Below are 21,455 nucleotides of genomic sequence, written 5' to 3'. Positions count from 1 at the left end.
TAAAAATAATTTTTTAAAAATTGTCAACTATTTGGTTACTACAGAGAAGGCAGGATATATGCTTGATTCTTAGGAGTTTTCAGAATGAATTGGTTGCCTCATTTTTTTAAAGGTGAGCAACAAGATATTTATTTTGTATTATCTTCATTAACTCATGATTTAAGCATACATAATGAGTTTCAATTCATTATAGCAGTTGTTATTTTTTAATGATCACATTCTACCCTCTCTGGTGGGGGAATTTTGTTCTATGGTTCCTGGCTGCTGTAGTCTTAGCCTGTAATATGACCCTTCTCTCAGGTGTGCTGAAGTGTTCTGTGTGCACTGTGTGCCTGCTTGTGCCAGGCTTGGAATCGGCCACCAGAAGGGAAGGAAATAATATGAAAAATGAAAAAACTTCCTCTCTCTTAACTTTCTATTAACTTTTTTTCACACTTTGTCTCCATCCTCCCTATGTACCCCTGACTATTTTGTAATCTCTCTAACTCTCATTAAATCTCTTCTAAAAGTCTGTTCTATTATTGGACAAGCAGTGTTAAGAGCAATCACATATATTCCAACAATGTCATCATTTCAGTTAAAGGCAACCAGCTAAGCCCATTCCTTAACATTACAGTTCCTGCCAACCTGGTAGGGGAAGGTCAGATCCCCTCTACAGTATTCTCTTATGGTTAGTAAGGCATTAAAAAAAAACAAAACAAAAAAAAACTGTGCGTAGGTTCTGTATGTGGAACTTCTGTTTCTGGCTCTATGGAAAGTATTAGGGGTTTGTTTTCCTGACTTACCTGATTTTGTCTAATTATAGACCTAAGAGTCTTTTTCTAAAACTCATTTACACACTTCATAAGTGTGTGTACCATGGTAAACATCAACATGACTGAGACTTATTTATATTCTACCATTTTGTTGTTCTTTCTGCACCCATTTATTTTATTTCTTGTGATCTTGGCTACATTTGGGGTTAATGTTCACCCTGAATTTGAAAGTGTTTGTCTTTAAGCTTTAGAGTGCATTGGAGGGCCTGATCTCTGACTTAGGGCATGCCATGACAGCATGCACCCACTCTTAATTCTCTGTATGTTTCATGTCCTCTCATCTGTCATAAATCGAGATCAGAAATGCCTTCTCCATTTGTGCTCCTCTTCCAATACCAATACCAGGGGAGAACCTGAGAGAAAAAAGTCCCTTTAGTAGTTACTGGGTTAATCACATCCAACATTCTTAACCATCTTCTCTTAATAAGAAGCAAAAGCCATCCCCAAAATATTTACAGTGCAGCTTAATAATTAACCATTTTGATGACTGTTCTGAACATTACAGTGGAAAACTTTTGAGTATGTGTTTTTAAAACAACAATGTCTTGAACATTTCCTGGGAATCCACCTAGACACATCCTTCCCTTAATAGCTGAGGAAACTGAGGCCCAAGTACAAAGTTATCTAAAGTGACAGAGGATCATTTTGTTGACAAAACTGGGACTTTTCTCCTCTGCCTCAGTTTATCACTTACCAGCAAGTTCATTAATGTGGTAAATTCTATATTGAATAAATAGTCCAACTGTGGTGTAATTTGAATCCAAAACTCAGTTTGGAGCTAGATTTTAGGTGATTAAAGTAATAAACATCAACAAAGCCAACTAAAAATATTGTTAATAAAATCTTTATATTTCATAGGATATTTACTTGGGATATAGATTTTCCTTCAGATCAATTTACTTCAATTTTCAAATAATATCTCATATTAAAAATCAAAATGTATGAGTGGCAACCAAAGTAAATTCATAAGTATGATGTATTTGAAAACCCATTTTTCATTTTTGAAATTACTGTCATTTCTAATTGCAAATGTGTGACAGCCTGTGATCATAGTAACAAGGACTAAGAATTATATGTAGAATGAATGTCACTTTCAGCAAGTTTGTGTATTGAAGGAGTTTAATAATAGTTTTAATAAAATCACATAAGTCCACCTTCAGGGACTTTAAATGTGATGGATGTGAAAGAAATGAATATTCTTGTACTCTATGGTTGGGTTATATTAATGAAAAGAAAAATTGGTGTATGTTTTTGCACTTTTTTTTCTTTTTGGTTTTGTGTCATAGCTCTTTCTTTTTACTAAAGAAAATAGGTATGTCAAATCTTTTTTTTCTATTTACAGCAAGTTTTACTTTTGGACACGAGCACTCATATTCAACAAGACTATACATAAAGTAATGTTGACAATGAAGTGTTTTTGGTGGAGCACATATTCCTGCTTCTCTCTCCCCGTTGGAAAACAGGCAGTGCCCACTAAAGATAAATATGCATTTTTGCAGTGAACCATCTTTACTAGTATTTCAGTGTATTACCTAAGAGTAGTAAGTGTTTATGTCCACCAGAACACATGGACAACAGTATTCATAGCTGCTATTAAATATAGTTAAAAATTGGAAACAACTCAAATGTCCATGAGCAGTAGAGTGGCTATATAAATTGTGGTACAATCTAGTAAAATTCTATATAGAATGAGAATGACCAAACTTCTGTATGCAACCACACACACAGTTCTCACAGACATAATGTTGCGAGGAAGAAGCTGGATCCAGAGGAAGGCATGCTGCCTGCTTCTGTACAAGCTCATTCTTCCATTTATACAGTCAATGGAAACAGGTCAGGACATTTCAGGTAGATTTCAGATGGGGCACTGACTGGGAAGGAGTACACGAGAGTCTGCTGGGGTGCTGGAAATCAGCATTTTGTCTTCATCTGAATGGTGTCTACAAATATTAAAAAACCAAGCTATATATACATGATTTATGCACTGTACTATGTGCAAATTATACTTCATTTTGAGATGGAAAACTATCTGCAAACATAAAATCTTGGCAATAGAGTATCATGAGTTGGCCAGTACAGGCAATTACATGCATATCTGTTCCAATTGCATATCATTGTGTAATGCTTTGTATAGTGCTAGTGTTTTCAGCTGTGGAAGCCACTAAATCCCAGTATCCAAATAAAGTTAACTTAGATTCAGACCTTCAAAATTCAATTCAGAAGCACTTTTTATATTGTTAAATGTAAAACTTAAAAAAAATAGTAGTAGATTCTATTAGTATTCATCAAAGTCCCTATTTTCCTCCCTAGGGGGAGGGTTGTACTGCTCCACCTGCTGAGGTCCGACACATCCCTGTAGAAGTAGTGCAAACGTCCCAACCAGAGCCTTGAGTGCGAGCAATGATTTTTCTTCTCTCCTGCTCTGTGTGCAGGGGAGTTCGTGTTAAGGTGGAACCTCCAAAGAAGCTGAGATCCCTGAATGATGACAGTGACCCCTCTACCCCCACTGGATATATCTCAGGAGCAAGGAATACATTTACTGTTATCTCAACCTGCTGGTACTTTAAGGTTTTTTAAAAATACATGTTTCATTGATTTTTAGAGAGAGATGGAAGGGGGAAAGAGAGAGAACGAGAAACACTGATGAGAGAGAAACATTGCTCAGCTGCCTCCTGCACAGCTCCCACCAGCAGTCGAGCCCACAACTCAGGCATATGCCCCAACTGGAAACCAGCAACCTCTTGGTGAATGGGTCAACACACAATCACTGAGCCACACCAGCCAGGCTAGGGTTTTTTAATTGTAGCCTAACCTAGCTTATTTAAACTAATGACATAAATTTTATTTCTTTATTGCTTCTTTTCTGATTTATTTTTCTTATTTATAATGCATGGAATACATAATATACATATATGTATAACTTGTGTTTTATAAGTTTACATATATACTTATATGTATAATCTATACTAATAAGAGTTATATGCTAATTAGACCAGGAGACCTTCTGGGAGACCTTCCAGACGTCCTACTGGACAAAACCATGGTGGTGGGGCTGAGGCAGAGGTAGGTAGGGGTGAGCAGGCTGGCAGGGGAGGCAGTTGGGGGCAAGCAGGCAGGTGGGAGGGAGCAGTTAGGGGTGAGCAGGCCAGAGGGGGCAGTCATTTGAGGGTGAGCAGGCCAGCAGGGGTGGCAGATGGGGGCAAGCGGGGGGGGGGGGCAGTTGGGAGTGATTAGGCTGGCAGGCAGAGTGGTTAGGGGCGACCAGGCCGGCATGGGGGGGGCAGTTGGGGGTGATCAGGCCAGCAGGGGTGGGCAGTTGAGAGCAAGCATGCCGGCTGCAGGGACAGTTGGGGGCAATCAGGCCGGCGGGCGGGGGTTGGGGGGGAGTTGGGGGCAATCAGGCCAGCAGGCAGAGTGGCTAGGGGCAATCAGGCAGGCAGGCAGGTGAATGGTTAGGAGCCAGTGGTCCCAGATGTCTGACTGCCGGTTTAGGCCTGATCCCTATGGACCTAAATCGGCAGTCAGACATCCCTCGAGGGGTCCCAGATTGGAGAGGGTGCAGGCCAGGCTAGGGACACCACCACCACCACCACCCCATGCACGAATTTCATGCACCGGGTCACTAGTCTATAATAATAAGAGTGTAATATGCTAACTAGACCAGGCGACCATGCTATGACACCCACTGGCGCCAGGCCAGCCAAGGCAGGTGTGATGCAATTGGTTGGGGGCCCAGCCATCGCCCCAAAGAAGAATGCCTGAATCTCAAGTGCCAGAGGGAAGCCAGTGCCAGTAGCCGGGGGAAGGAAGGCCTACTCTTGCACGAATTTCATGCATCGGGCCTCTAGTGTGTTAATATAATGGCACATACCTTTATAAATTAGGAGTAGTATGTCAAGTATGATAAATATATGTTTACATACAAAAATACATGTATTGAAGGGTGTAAAATTCTTTTACCTATTACTTGCATAATCAAAAATGTTTGAAGATTATTAGACTGTGTCTCTTAATGGCAGGTACCATGCCTTAGTCACCGCTGGGGTCCTACCAGAAGAAGTTCCTTTATGTAGTGGATTCTCAACATGTGTTTGAACAAACGAATGCAATAGTGAATGAATGGTTTCCCAATCTGAGAATTATTCTGAGTCTTAACCTTTTCTCCTGATAAGGAAACATCTCATACAAGTAGCACTAATGTTTTCAGATGCCTGTAGGAATGTAGGTGACGCCCATCTGTTTGTTATTTTAGAAACAGTGAATGAGAGAGTACCTGGTGACACACCATTCATTTTGTAACAGTGTGAATGGAAAAATGGAGTTGTAATTTGGCTCATTTTTGCATTTTTTTAAAGCTTGTAGCATTGAAAATACAATACCAAACATCAGTTTGTTTGGCTCTGATCAAAAGCTTGATAAATTTGTTAAGATATACTATTTTGGTCCATTTTTTAATAAAAATACTTTGCAGTTTAACTTGTTATTTTTATATACATTATTGCATTTTATCCTCCCAACAACCCTGTTGGGTAAGGTATTTTTTCTCCACTTGGCAGATTTTTTAAAGTTGGAGAATTAGAAAAGGCTGTGACTTGTTCCAGGTACTAGATTCTAGAACCAGGCATTCAGCCCAGTTCTTCTGTCTCCAAATTCTAACTTTGTCACTCTGATCAGAGAAGTGTATGGGACATCGAAAATGGATCAGATGAGACAGATAACAATACTGTATAGTTTTGCATAACCTAATGTTTTGTAAATAGTTAGATTTAAAAAGTACTATAAGCCTTCCTCTGTCCAAGGCACATCTCACCGCTGGAAACAGGCAGAGCTGCCGCCTTTCCTGAACCAGGACCCCAGTGGAATTAACCGGTGGTAGCTTAGTATTCCCCAGGAAATAGTGGCTAATGCTGGATCATTTCAAAGTATGGCAGAGTTACAAAGATTATTGTAATTGATGATAAGAATACTAGTAAGGATAAAAAGGTTGCTTTTCTTTTTGGATAAAGAATCTGCACAAAACTGTGGCAGGGCCCTAAGCTACACATTGGGTAGAGTAATCAGTGCAAACATTGATATAAAAGATGGAAAAGTAAGGGAATAATTGTTTATATGAAGTCTCCAAGAGAGACAAAATAACTTAGAATTCAGATATTGGAATGAAAATTTTGTTACAAAAGAGTCAAGGAAAGAACATTCGATCAATGAAACAAATCATTATTACTATCACTCCTACTCCTTTTCCTTGCTATCATTGAGCTCCTATGCCTTTGTGTTTGGTAATCCTTACAATAAACTTTAAAAGCTGGTATCACAAAATAAAAGTGCATGCTCAATTAATATTTGACAAAGGAGGCAAGAGCACACAATGGAGTCAAGACAGTCTCTTCAATAAATGGTGTTGGGAAAATTGGATAGATACATGCAAAAAATGAAACTAGACCTACAACTTACACCGTACACAAAAACTCAAAATGGATAAAGGACTTAAATGTAAGATGGAAACCATAAAAATCTTAGAAAAATCCATAAGCAGCAAAATAGCAGACATATGTCATAGCAATATCTTTACCAATACAGCTCCTAGGGCAATGGAAACTAAGGAGAAAATAAACAAATGGGACTACATCAAAATAAAAAGCTTCTGCACAGCAAAAGAAAGCATCAACAAAACAACAAGAAAGCCCACTACATGGGAGAACAAATTTGACAATGTTATATCCAATAAGGACCTAATCTCCCAAATTTATAGGGAACACGTACATCTTAACAAAAGTAAGATAATCCAATCAAAAAAAATGGGCAAAGGACCTAAATAGACACTTCTCAAAAGAGGACATACAGAAGGCCCAGAAACATATGAAAACATGCTCAAAGTTACTAGTCATCAGAGAGATGCAAATCAAAACAACAATGAGGTACCATCTTACACCTGTCAGAATGGTTGTCATCAACAAATGACAAGTGCTGGCGAGGATGTAAAGAAAAATGAACCCTCATGTACTGCTGGTGGTAATGCAACCACTGTGGAAAACAGTATGGAGATTCCTCAAAAAATTAAAAATGAAACTCCCATTTGACCCAGTAATCCCACTTCTGGGAATATATCCCAAGAAACCAGAAACACCAATCAGAAAAGACATATGCACCCCTATGTTCATAGCAGCACAGTTTATAATACCTAAAATTTGGAAACAGCCTAAGTGCCCATCAGCAGATGAGTGGATTAGAAAACTATGGTACATCTACACAGTGGAATACTATGCTGCTATAAAAAAAAGAAGGAACTTTTACCGTTTGCAACTGCATCGATGGAACTGGAGAGCATTATGCTAAACAAAATAAGCCAGTCAGAGAAAGATAAATATCACATGATCTTAGTCACATCTTATATAATAAAAGCCTAATATGCAAATCAACCAAAATGACTGGCAGAATGACTGGTTGCTATGACATGCACTGACCACCAGGGGCAGATGCTCAATGCAGGAGCTTCCCCCAGCCTGCAGGCCCCAGGCCACCCAAGGCAGGTGTGAGTGGGAGGCCCCCAATCACTCCGCAGGTCACAGCACAGAGGGAGGCAACCGGCGGCAGTGGTGGGGGACAGGGCTGGCCAGCGGGCAGTGCCATGCCGGGCAAGGCGGGTGCAAGCAGGGGGCCCGATCACCTTGCTGGTCACCCCACAGATCAGCCCTGATTGCCAGCCAGGCCTAGGGACCCTAACCATGCACGAATTTCATTCACCGAGCCTCTAGTGTGGGATATAATGAACAACATATACTGATTAACAAAAATAGATCCAGAGACAAACACTGAGCAGACTGTCCAAACTCGGAGAGAAGGCAGGGGTAGGCAGGTGGATAAGAGTTCAACCAAAGGATTTGTCTGCGTGCATATAAGCATAACCAATGGACACAGACTGGGGCGGTGGGGGCTTGTCATGGGGGGCAGGAGTGGCGGGGGGGGTGTCAATTGGGGAAAAGGAGACATGTACTACTTTAAACAATTAATAAAAACAGTATGGAGTTTCCTCAAAATATTAAAAATGGAATTCCCATTTGACCTAGAAATCCCAGTTCTAGGAATGTATCTCAAGAAATCAGAAACAACAATCAGAAAAGACATATGCATTCCTATGTTCATAGCACAATTTACAGTAGCTAAGATTTGGAAACAGTCTAAGTGCCCATCAGCAGTGAATGGATTAAAAAACTGTGGTACATCTACACAATGGAATACTATGCTGCTGTAAAAAAGAAATAACTCGCCGAAACCGGTTTGGCTCAGTGGATAGAGCGTCGGCCTGCGGACTGAAAGGTCCCAGGTTCGATTCCGGTCAAGGGCATGTACCTGAGTTGCGGGCACATCCCCAGTAGGAGATGTGCAGGAGGCAGCTGATCGATGTTTCTCTCTCATCGATGTTTCTAGCTCTCTATCTCTCTCCCTTCCTCTCTGTAAAAAATCAATAAAATATATTTAAAAAAAAAAAAAAAAAAAAGAAATAACTCTTACCATCCACAACACATGGGTGGACCTGGAGAGCATTACGTTAAGCGAATAAGCCAGTTGGAGAAAGATAAATATCACATGGTCTCACTCATTTGTGGAATATAATGAACAACATATACTGATGAACAAATATAGATCCAGAGACAAAGAAACTCTGAACAGACTGTCCAGCCTCAGAGAGAAGGCAGGGGTAGGGGGGTGGATAAGAGTTCAACCAAAGGACTTGTATGCATGCATATAAGCATAACCAATGGACACAGACACTAGCTGGGTGAGGGCATCTGTGAGGGCATGGGGGTGGCCGGGGAGAAGTCAATGGGGGGAAAAGGAGACATATGTAATACTATATGTAATACTTTAAACAATAAATAATTCCAAAAAAAAAGTGCAGGTAATGCACATAAACAGCTTACCCAAGAGTCACCATTCAAACTCATCCTAGCTGGCCATGCTGCAACTTCAGTTTTATCATTCCCAGCAGGTCTTAGTAGTCAAAATTCAGCTTATAAAAGATGCTTATTAAAAGATTTAAAAGATTTTTTTAAAGGCTTCTTATTGTGTAAATAAAACTTTAAACTCCAAGTTAGCTATTGGCTGTTCATATTTATTTACCTCTTTAATTTTATTACAACTCAGTTTTCATTTCAAAGTCTTTAGTTTAATGGTTGAAATGTATAATAATTGGATTTTATTTCTTAAATTGTATATGGAATCATATATTGAGAATAGGGACCATACCTTATTACTTTTTTGCTGTTCTCCACGGTATTGATTTCAACAACAGGAATGCAACAGCGGCTTCATAAAATAGGTAGTACCACTGGGCATTTTCATACCATTTGCAGTGGGCCAAACAGTGGCAGAGCGCTTTTTGTGTGTTCCCTCCCTGTATCACAGATGCCACACAGCTGAGTAGGCGCCAGCGTTCTAACCCAAGCAGTCAGGCTCCAAGAGCCAAGCTTTTCAGCCTGACTTCTCGTAGGTCTTTATTAGTCTTGATTTAATGCAAGTCGTTCTTATTTTGAAAAAAAACTCAAAATCTCAGTCAAAATGATCAATTGAGATTTTGAAAATTGAACAGTTACTACAGACTGGTTTATGAAATATGCATATACATATATATATATATATATATATATATATATATATATATATAATGCCTCATATTGTGAAACAAATATATGCATTTGCATATATAGAATTCATCCTATTTTCTTGTCACTTTCACTTTTGTAATTCAAGTTGCCTTCTAATAAAAAAGATTAAATTGAAACAAGTGAGTTTGATTTATCGGTTAATGTTAAATTTTTTGAATTTTTACCTTTAGGTCTGAAATTTAGTGTATCAAGTTTGAAATGAAATTGAGACTGCTAAATGTGTAAAGTATTCTGTAATGGTTTATGTTACAGTCTGTTTTAGACTCAGACTTTAGCTTTGAAATGGGAGAGCTTGTCATTCTCTTGTCCATATTTAGTCTTGAAAGCTGTGTTTGAAATTTATGAATGCTAAATAGATTCAATAACCCTTTCTTACACATGGAGAAAATAAACCATGAAATTATTTTACTGTTATTTTCATTGCTAGCAATATTTTCTGCTTTCATAGAAGAAAGTTTTTCTGTTTGTTTAAAAGCTAGGATATCATATTAATTAAAGCCTTATACCCCTCCCCTCTCTCCCCCCCCTCCCAAAAAAAAAGGATCCTCAGAAAGAAAATTAGAAAACTGCAGAGGCTGAAATGATTCATTCATATACTTCATTCGAAGGGTGCCCTTTCCTTGAATAATCATTTTTAAAATCCCCTATGTAGCAAAAGACATTTATCACTTTAAGAAGAACATCAATTTAGGAATGAGTAAACTTAAACCATGAAGACCTAGGACTTAAAACTCTTTATTCCAACAAAATCTATTTTTGTTGCAGAATATTTATGCCTTTCTACCTGTCTGGCAATATTGCTTACAGTTTCTGATTACCTTGTGTTTAATAAGCAGTAATTTCAATAATGTGTTTTCAGAGTGTGACTGCATAGATAATTTATTTGAAAAAAATAATACTTCAAAGGTCTTTCAAGAACTGTTTCGGTTTGACCCAAAAAAAGTACATTGTGGGATATTTATAGTATTTTTCAATCTATTTATATCTGTAGACTAGGACTCATAACTGATTTAGGGCACAGGGGTTAAAAACAGGAAATGTGGTTTATAATGTAAGTGGTATCTCCAGAGTTTCCAAAGTTTGATTTTTTTTTGTACTGTTGACAGAAGAGAATCATGTTTCAAAACAACATTAGGCAGTGTACCTTGAAATCAGTCTGTTTAAAGGAATGTCTTCCAGTTATGACAGGAAGTGCTTCATGGAAAAGTTTGTATTCTTGGTATAGGTTCAAATAGTATAGCAGTTGTTTTCTGTAATTACACAGTGTTCTTTCTCTCCAGCTCTTTTTCAGACAATCTTTATATAGTCAGATTAAGTATGTTTTCATTTAACTTATAAATTAATTTGACCTTTGTATTTAGCTTAATTTTTTTTAGTGTGTTAAATTGAAAGTTTTGCCATCATACCTAAAGTGGTACATGTATTATGGTTATTATTAATTATAGTGGTTAGAGAATCCAAATTAAAAAATAAAAAGGCATGAATTGGGTATAATTTTCTGTGGCCCTTTGAATGATAGGTTGGCAGAATCAATCAAAACTCAAAACCTTTGGCTCAGCAATTCCACTTCTAGGAAGATATCTTACATAAATTATTCCAGGAGAATCGAAGGATCAGTGTCCATTGCAGCATTATTTTAGTAGTACACACTGGAAGGCAGCATAACTGTCTAACAGTAGGTCAATAAATTGTGAATAAATAGAATAAATAATTAGAATGAATACATTAGAATGACTAGTAGGAGAGTAAATAACTATGGTACCATAATACTATAGTACATCAGGCAGCCATTGGAAAGTATGAGGTTGCTGTGTATGCACTAGCATGGAAGGATGTTGGTGATGTATTATTAAATGAAGTAAGAAAGTTTCAGGAATCAAATGTGTGGTGTGACCTCATTTTTTAGGAAAAATTATGTTTATAGGAAAGATCTGGAAGAATACATAACAAACTAGGGAGAAGATGAAGAAGTTTATTGGCTTTCCACTTACTAGGAAAACTTATACTTCTATGTTGTTTTAATTATTTTCAATGAACACTTAGTTTTTAAAATAAATTAATCAAGAATAAAGTCTTGATAAATCCAAAATGTTCGCTATTCTGTTAATGTCTGCCTAGCAATTTATCAAAATTCTTAATTGTAAGAATCAAATTTGCCTGTATAGCAATTTTAACTTATAAAGTATTTTTCATACTTCAAAGAAAACCTGAAGCCCCAATAATTTTCCAGTTAAGATTTAAATCCAAGTCATTGCATACACACATGTACATTATCTATTACACATTACCTATTATAGTTTATTGCTAGGCATTATTTCATGAGATTGGCACAAAAGAAACACTAAAATATTTTCAACAAATCAGGGAACTACTTTTTTCCCCAACAGAAGCTCTCTGTGTGCCAGGGTGGGTATTATCATTTGTGGAGCAATTTTACCCCTTACCAGTTGCTTTCTTGTGCTGTTTTAGAGGTGATGTAAGGTTCTCCCATGTGCAACAAGATGGTCATATTTTCTTTAAAACCGGTTGTGTCCCCACTAGAATTTAGGTCTTGTGAGGAGAGGAGCTTGGTTTTGTGTGGGTTTGCTCTTTTTTGGTCATTGCTATGGCCCAGCACCTGGAATAGAGTTTGGTGTGTAATAGTAATAAGTACTCAATAAATATTTTTAGCAGTGTGTCTATTCCAAACATCAAGTGCACTCCCTATTAGATTGAAAGAAGGAACTGATAAATATAGCAAGAAAAAAGACTCCTTTTCTACTTTGATGTATGAAAAACAAGACCTTCTTTGTTGGAGAAGATGTATAGGGTATATAGGCCCACTTACAGGAAGCCCACCCTGTGAAAAGAAGCCTACAGGTTCTTGCTCAGAGCAGAGATGAGCTCTGTTTTCTCCATGGGGAATTTCCACTTGGGCGGCTAGCTTAATTGCTAAGTGATAATCTACATTGATACTGTGTGGGCGGGGACACTTTTTGGTCAAATATCATGACACATTCTAATTTCATATTCAGAGAGTACAGGAGATAACATATTCTAAATGTTTAGAACTGTTCTCATTCCCTTGATTAAATAACATGGCAAGTTGTGGGGGTTTGCCTAAGGGGAGCCTTTTTCAAAGCAATACTTACTACTACATGCTACTAATGTCGCATTTGTCTGTAATTTCAAGGAGTAGGTCAGTTTGCCTTATTTTTCCTGTGCAGTCTGTCCACATGGACAGTGTCTTCCCCAGTAGTCCCATAAATTTGGCATTTATGGCCCTCTCTTGTTGAAGCTGAAACTAAAACCTAGATTTCCTGACACATTTATGGAGTGTGCACTGTGTTCTAGTATATCTGAGCACCTGCCTAAGTATCTAGCATGTGGTGAACATTCAGTAAATATTTCTGGTTTAGTATTTGGAATAAACTATTTGCTTAAGTGTATAGCTAGAAAAATAAGACATTTTTAGAAAACAAATGTATTTAGCCTCAGCAATATTTTATTCTTTCTTAATTCAAATTACATTTTTTCAAGTGAATTCTGAAAAATTATTTCAAAAGGACTGTGTTTTCTTAAATCCTGTCAGAAGGGAGAGATGCATGCTTTAGCAGAGAATGCCTCCTTTGCACATAAACCGAGCAATTTACATTTTAGTGGATGATTCAAATGCAGAATTATGTATAGAAGTCTATAGATACTACATTTTTATCTGATGTATTTGTTCACTTATGTAGTCACTTATCAATTTATTTAAGAGGGTTAAGTCCTGGGAACTTACTAGTGAGCAAGACATGTATAGTCTTGGCCTTCTTTGATTTCTTAACTCATAAATATTTTTGAGTATTACAGGCCAGCCACTGTAGCAGGTACTGAGGATACAAAGGTGAGGTAAGTGAGGTGATCTTGTGCTTTTGATTGACAGTCTGGCAGAGGAGAGAGATTAGTCAAACAGTCACACACATGGAGATCCTGCTGCAGCGGGAGGAAGGAGGACATGGGAGGCGAGCTCAGCGCAACACCTTCAAACAGAAGGTGGAGTCAATAAGTGTGACTAGTAGCACTGCCCTCCATTTGATGGCCGCCTGCTGTTGTTAGCTTCTTACCAATATTTTATTAAGTAAATGGTGCCCCTTCCATAAGGAGAAAGTGACAAGTTAGAGCCATTCAGAAACGTGCCCAAAGGTGACTGCTTAGTAAGTACATGGGTATTTGAGGTCACCATCGGCTTCTGCCTCCTGTTCACATATACCAGCTGTACTGGTTAATAATGCGTATTTTATAATCAAAGAAAACATGATAATTTCAAGAGAAACATCAAAAGTGCTTTATTCAAAGTAATGTCCATTGCTACACATTTCCCTATCTTTCACATAATTTGTGAATACCGTCCCAATAGAATTTTCTTCATTTGAGGCAAACCATTCAGAGACCCAATTTTCTACTTCTTCGTACATTTTGAAGTGCTGCTCAGAAAATGCGTGTGCCATCGATTGGAACAAGTGGTAAACTGAAGGAGCAAGATCTGGTGAATACAGCGTGTGGGTTAATACTTCCCAGGCAAGATCTTTTAACGTGTCTTTAACTGGTTTTGAAGTGTGTGATGGTGCGTTATCACGAAGCAAAATTACTTTGCCGTGTCTTCTGGTACGTTCTGGGCGTTTTATGATCAAAGTGTGGTTCAAATTGATTATTTGTTGTCAGTAGCAATCAGTATTAATGGTTTCACCTGGTTTTAGAAGCTCATAATACACCACACCTTCCTGATCCCACCAAACGCAGAGCATTGTCTTCTTTGTGAAGTGATTTGGCCTTGCAGTCAATGTTGATGGTTGACCTGGATCAACCCATGATTTTGTGCTTTGGGATCCTCAAAATAAATCCACTTTTCATCGCCAGTCACAATTCGATGCAAAAAAGACTTCCTTTTGTGCCGTTGAAGCAACATTTTACTGATGACTTTGCGGTTTTCCATTTGTCTTTCATTCAGTTGAAGTGGCACCTATTTTCTGTCCTTTAAAATCTTTCCCATTGCTTGTAAACAATCAGAAATTGTTTGCTGAGCAACGTTTAATCTTTCTGGAAGCCGTTTTTGAGTTTGACACGCATCTTCATCCAATAATGATTGTAATTGTTGGTCTTTAAACTTTTTCGGTTGACCTGCACATTCTTTGTCTTTCACATCGAAATCATCACTTTTAAAGCATTAAACCAGCGTTCACAAGTATCTTGAGATGGAGCATGATCACCATAAGCTTTCCGGAAGTATACGATAACTTTCAGCAGCACTTTTCTTCAAAATAAAGTAATGAGTTAAAATTTCCCGCAAATGCTCTTTTTTTGGCACGAAATTCGACATTTTTAAGCATAAAAATATCTATGATGTTAACACCTTCAGCAAATTTGACATATGAAGTTTTGCAGCTTGCTGTCAATACAACAAAATAGCATACATATCAAATCGCATATATATCAACATATGGGAAAAAATATTGAAAAAAATGCATGTATTGAAAAAAATCTGCATTATTAACCAGTACACCTGGTATACAGGGTATGGCAAAATGTAGGTTTAACCTTGTTCATATGGGAAATAATGTGATATTAATAAATAATACAAGAATAAACTGTTTCACATACAACTGTAAACCTACTTTTGCCCCATACTATATAATTCTAATTCAGGCCATTGCTAAGATGTCACCATAGGAGCCAACCTTCCTAATCTTCCCTAGACTGCAGTGTTTAGCCATGCTTTTCATAACCAATATGACAAAAGAGTTCCACTAAAATTCCACCCTCTGGATAATTCTGTGTAAACCAGCAAAGTTGCAGTATCATGGCAGACACATCCTCCAGCCAGTGCATCCCAGCAGCATTGGTCTGTGTCCCTGTGTCTGGGCTGCTGCCTTTCTCAACCCCTGCTCCTTCAGCTGCTTTGAGGCTCCCAGTGCCTTCAGAGGAACTTCACCTACATTTCGAATGTGCTGCAGCTAGGTGACAAGATTCAGTTTTGATGGGTTAGAGTCGCCAGACTTCTACACCAGGTGTTTCAAAAAGACAAATTAGCATGTTTTTTCCAGAAATTATGCCTTTTACCCAACTATTTATGTCTTTGTCAAAAAAAAAAAAAAATAGCACCTAAAATATGTGTACACCACCACTTGGCTGTGCCTGGCATATAGTACATAAACTGTGGGGGGCTGTTTCTCTCTTCTCCATGTCCCGCATGGAAAAGGAAACAGTCCATTTGCTGAGTGAAGGAGCTGGGGATTAAGAAATTAACGAAAGACCAAGATGCAGAAATAGATTTTAAGCTGGGGCCCGGTGGGCGCCATCCTCTCTGATGGAGAGGCGGCAAAAGGCGGGCTGAGCCACACAGCAGGTTTATTTTAAAGGCCTAGATTGACATATCTAGTTCCGCCCCTGCCTGATTAACATGTCCAGCCTTATTGGGGAAGCATGTTCCCAGGGTGTGGCTCTGCCTATGCTCTGAGTTCAGCTGACAATAATTATAAGAAAATGCCTAGGTGCCTCCCAGGCGGCCCTCTACATAAACAACAGATATTTGTGGAATCAAGGAATAAACATGTTACATTTTTATAACAACTTTGTTAGCAGAACAGATTTTGTAATCTACATTTTGCACAGTAGCAATTGTCTAAAAACTGAACTGGTTTTTGTCTTAGTAGTAGTATACAGGTAAGCCAGAACCTGGGTCCCAAGTCTGCTGACTTTACATTGAGTGTTTTTTCTGTGTGTTTTTAGTACACTTAAAAGTCACCATCAGCCTTTAAGGTTAATAATATTAGATTAGAATAAAGTATAGTGAGAAGAGAAGGAACACATACCACCCAAGTTAACTACAAAGTGGTCCTTTTATCAATCCTGGATCATTGTCACAATCCTGGTCCTGGCCCCAAGTTCCATGACCATGGTCCCTTTAAACTCCTTCAGTTCCTTCTGCCATCTGCCTCAAGGCCTCCTGCACTCTGACAATAGAATGTATGTGCAGCCCTCCTCTGACAGCTCCCAGATCCTTCTTGGCATTCTTACTGCCTCTTTCTCACTTTCTAAATCTGACCCCTTCCATTCAAGAAAGAGACTGCTGAATGTAGCCCAGCTAGCTGTCAGTGAAGTCACAGGGAAGAGCCAACTTTACATTTCCCCAAACCCAGATCTGTTCTCTTCCAACTCTGAGGTCTGGTTTCCATACTTTCTTTTCCCAGTCAGACAGGAGCAACCTGGCCACTCAGGCTCCTGACACGGAGATTGCCACGTGCTGCCAGCTGAGGTTTGGTGGTCTTCAGTATTATATGGAACAAGTGAGGCATCTCTGGTGCCTGCCGCTAGTACAGGCTTTTTGGGATGCAGATTTTTGAAAGTGCTGACAGTTCTACAGTTTAATTTGGAGCAACATTTTCAAACAGAACTCAACAGACAATTAAAGCCGAGGGATTAATCTGCATTTGGTTTGTTAGAAACCCATCTTCAAGTCTCTGTGAGTACAGGGTAGAGGCTGGGGAAGGAAGGCGAGTGAGCATGTATGATACCGGCTTTGTTTCTCATTAGGTAATGGCTAAAGAATGGAATGAAGAGAGAAAGGAATTGAAATTCTTAACTAGGAAGACCACAAAGATCTTATCTGTTTCTTGTTTATAAACCTTCACACCTCACTCCCTAGACATGGACACTGTCTAGTTTTTAGGTCCTTTGCCTTGACTTCACCACTTTTCCCCAAATGCTATTCTTTAACCCTTTAAGAACTTCACAAAATAGAAATGGCACATAAATATTTCACAAATTAATTTAAAATGGAATACAAAGGTTTTTGACGTCATAGCAAACGGTTGAGCGGCCTTAGCATATCATTAGCATATTACACTTTGATTAGTTGAATGGATGACCAGACACTTAGCATATTAGGCTTTTATTATATAGGATTCTGCAGAGCTTGGCCTTGAGCTAGTATCTTCTTTTCAATGTGGTCAATGTAACACTGTCTCTCTGAACCCTACTGACTTACTGGGACTTGACTAGGAGCTTTTTTCTGTATATCCCTAGGACCATACATTTTTCCTTTCTCTTTCTACAACAGTACCACTTACCCCGGGAGCAGTTTGTTGTGTTGTTATTTGGGGGAGGGGGACAGTTGTTTCATTTTTTTCTGTTCACAAAAATAAGGTCTCCCAAAATTCTTTTTTTTTTTTACTTTGCCAAGGTTAAGGTTCTGTGCTCCTTCCAATACATTATCTCGTGAAGCATGTGGTCAGCATCAAGCAGGAAGCTTGGTTGTTGTTGTTCTTTTGTGGGGTTTTTTTTTTCCAGATTTCCTATCAACAGAAATATGATTCTACTGGTTGAAAGCATCCCGTCCTTTTTTTCTACTATTCACAGTTTTGTCTTTAGAATTGTATTGAGTAATTTAGATTTATCTGTTTTACAGGGTGTTTTATTAGTAATGCTTAGTCTGATGGGTTCTTGCCAGGAAATGTTTTTCCTATCAGGGTCAGAGTAGGAGTTTAGTTTATAGCATACTGAGCATGTGACATTGTCTTGCTTCATTCTACATTTAATTTTTTGCTTTTAGTCAGCACTCTGGCCCACTCTTCTGTTTTACACTAAAAAAAATTTAGAACTTAAAAACCGCCCTCCTATTTTAGTCATCATTATTAGAATATTGCTAGAACCCAGACCCCTGGCATTTGTTCATATAGTAGCATTGACAGGACCCTGGTTTTCATGAGGACAGAGACTGTTGAATCCCTTACTCTTAAGTTGCTTAAATCATCACTGGCCTAATATTGCACTTATATCTTTAATAACTATGTACATTTATGTGTGTATGCATTTATGAGCTAGACTTCCACGGGTTTGCAATGTAAGATTCTAGACCTGAGTTCAGTGATTATGGACTTTGATCTGAAGTGCCCTTCCCTGCCTCCCTCCATCACATTGGGAGAACTGCCCGAGAGCAGGGAACAAGAGGCATATTGATCTGGTGAGCATGATCACCCAGGACAGATGTCACAGCCAGGTCAAAACTGGTGCCCTGACTCTACTCTAGCAGTGAACTGCCCAAGGAGCATCTCTGGTGTGGCTTTCCTCTTACAGGAAGAAAGCTTTTCTGGTCTTGAGCACAGTCAGTTTATTTCACTTTCACTTATAATAGACTTGTTACCTTGTAATTATCTTCTTTTTTTCCCCCTAGGAAGAATCAACTAATTTCTGGGTTATATTTAATTACTTTCAATTGGCTATTTGTTTTTTATCAGCAAAATATAATTATTAACACCTGAACCGTCATATCCCAAAGAAATATATATGAAATTGGCTCCACCAAAGAAATTTTGTATACCTATTTAAACACCATCATATATGACAAAAAATAAAAAACTAGTTATATATTTAGAATCAGCATATGTCAGTTCAAAAAGTTGATTATAGTTCTTAGCCTTTGTCTCAACTTTCCTAAGTAAGCAATAGCTTAAATGACATTTGGGGAAAGATTCTTCTTAGCACTGTTACTGTTAACACATAGTAGCGTTTTCCCTGTTCTGCAGAGAAGAAATTCTCAGGACATGCAATTAATTTAGAAGACATTCTGAAATATTCCAGTCCAGTGAAAGTGATTGTTTTGGAATTATAATTAAGCAGTATTTTGTTTTTATGGGAGTTTTTTTCTTGCAAATTTAACTGCTTTCGTTATAATAAAAGCTGTGTTTGAACCCTGTGACTACCAGGACCCATCACATGCATTATTATCTTCATAATCCTCACTATAAACCTACGAGATTGGCACTGTTTTTATACTCATTGTAGAAGAGAAAACTGGGCTCACAGTCTTCTTGCAGAAATTATAGCATGTAGCTTATGAAATTGGGGTTTGATCCAAGATCATCTGACTGCAGACTCTTACATGGTTGTTTTGTGTGTGCCTGCTTTGGAGTGAAGTGCGTTCACTAATTCTGTGTCATCTGAAATCTTGTATTTTGTCCAGTTTTTATCTTGCCATATAGGATCAGACTGAGTGTGGTTTTGTCAGAAGTTTCTCCCAGAAGTAATCTTTTAAAGATCAAAATAGTTATTCTGCATAATAATTTGACTTTTACCTTTGGAAGTATGATGTTATAAAACACATTGAGCAGATGTTTTATAAGTTTTGGTAAATATCTTACTATTGACTATTTTATGTCTGTTAACTTGAGTGGGTATATGCATATATGTGAAGAATACATATATGAAGAAACCAAAGGACATTTTAAAGTTTCAGTTTTGAAGGAGACTGACCAACATTTATAGAGAACATAAACAATGACAGAATGGAAAAATAATGAAAGAAAACTCTTTAGTAATTTAAACTTTTTTTTAAGCCTGCACAAAAATAGTCCTTTCACCATTTGGTTCTCAAAAGGAAATAGACAATGGTGGTGTTACTTTCTGTTTCTCCTTAGGAAACTACAGTGCACAGCAAAGCCATCAGGGGGACGGGCAGCTTGTGTTTCCATTAAATGCCTTTTCCCTCTCCCATCTTGATTTCAGGTGTCAGAAACTATTTAAAAGAAGCATTGGTGAATATAATTGCAGTGCATGCAGAGGTAAGCTATCATTAGATGTTCCTAAGACGTATAGGTAACTGGAAAAAAGAAAAAGGGGGCTAATATGGTGGTTTTTTCCCAAAAAATATTTTGTGCATTCCTTTGTTTTAAACAAATTCAAGTCAGGATAAGTCACCATAATGCACCATTTCTCCTTATTTTAAACCTTCTTTCAGGTGTTCACTATTTCCAAAGAATTGGTGCCTCGGGTCCTGTCCAGGGTGGTGGAAGCAGTGTCTGAAGAGCTCAGTAGACTAATGCAGTGTGTGTCATCCTTCAGCAAAAATGGAGCATTACAGGTATCAAAACCATTCCAGTCCATGTCAGACTATATTCCATTTAAACATGCACATGTGTTTTTAGTCATCAATCTTATGATAGACAGAGGAGTTTATTTGGTTGGGGTGTGTGTGTGTGTGTGCGCACGTGTGTTTTGATGGATCTGCTGATTTGAGGTGCATACCATCTCTCTTGCATAAGCCCTACCCATCCTGCCTTGTCTACAAGTTCCAGAGTTCCTCTGTCCTTAGAGCAGGGCAAGACCTTACGTACCATATAAAATTATCTGAATGCAGATTCCCTCTAAAGTTCTGTGATATTTTTCTTTTTATTTTTTAGTTGTTTCACTACATTTAATTTCACAACAAATTTTTAACAACTTTTAACAAGTCTTTCTAAACTATTCAATGTAGTTTGCATAGAAATGACAGATAACTGTCTCTTTGCACTTATATTCCATTGGTTTATGTTGTAGCTATTTAAGTTACACAATTACGCCGAACCGGTTTGGCTCAGTGGATAGAGCGTCGGCCTGCGGACTCAAGGGTCCCAGGTTCGATTCCGGTCAAGGGCATGTACGTTGGTTGCGGGCACATCCCCAGTAGGGGGTGTGCAGGAGGCAGCTGATGGATCTCTCTCATCGATGTTTCTGACTTTCTATCCCTCTCCCTTCTCTGTAAAAAATCAATAAAATATATTTAAAAAAAAAAAAGTTACACAATTACAATAACAAATATAACTTACATAAACCAGATGATTCTTGGTATGCATATAACCAAATTGGTAGGAGCCAAGGTGTGAAGGCATATGGGAGAGTGATATCCTGCATGGGAGCTTTCATTGACCTGAAACATTGTGTGTTTTTAATAAGTCCTGGCAATTTTCTTCCAATAATGGCTGAAGAAGCTCTTACCAGGCCAAGCCCCTACAGATAACAACTATAATCTTCAATATATAAAAATTTTTTAATTCCAAAAGAAAAACAAAAACATGAAGACAGTGAAGAAGTGATCATTAGTGAGTGATTCTAAGAGAAATGACGCTTGGGTGTTATTTAGGCTTGAAGAATAGGGAAACCACAACTACAGGCAAGCGAGGAATGTAACCCAGAAAGCAGA

General features: G+C 38.1%; 1 protein-coding gene across 5 annotated transcripts in view; it reads left to right on the top strand.

Moving 5' to 3' along the window:
- The window catches only part of EXOC2 (exocyst complex component 2), a 272,621-nt gene that overhangs the window by 230,027 nt on the left and 21,139 nt on the right, over nucleotides 1-21,455 (top strand). For all 5 annotated transcript variants that reach the window (XR_009451902.1, XR_009451901.1, XM_059688403.1 and 2 more), the window contains exons 24-25: nucleotides 20,003-20,058; nucleotides 20,235-20,357. Coding sequence is in view for 3 of the 5 variants with exons in the window: in XM_059688403.1 (XP_059544386.1) it covers nucleotides 20,003-20,058; nucleotides 20,235-20,357 (179 nt within the window). In the remaining 2 variants the exon portion in view is untranslated. The remainder of the gene's footprint in view (nucleotides 1-20,002; nucleotides 20,059-20,234; nucleotides 20,358-21,455) is intronic.

Source organism: Myotis daubentonii, chromosome 3 (assembly GCF_963259705.1).
Source record: "Myotis daubentonii chromosome 3, mMyoDau2.1, whole genome shotgun sequence".
NCBI classification, from domain to species: domain Eukaryota; kingdom Metazoa; phylum Chordata; class Mammalia; order Chiroptera; family Vespertilionidae; genus Myotis; species Myotis daubentonii.
This window is presented reverse-complemented; position numbering and strand designations above follow the sequence as displayed.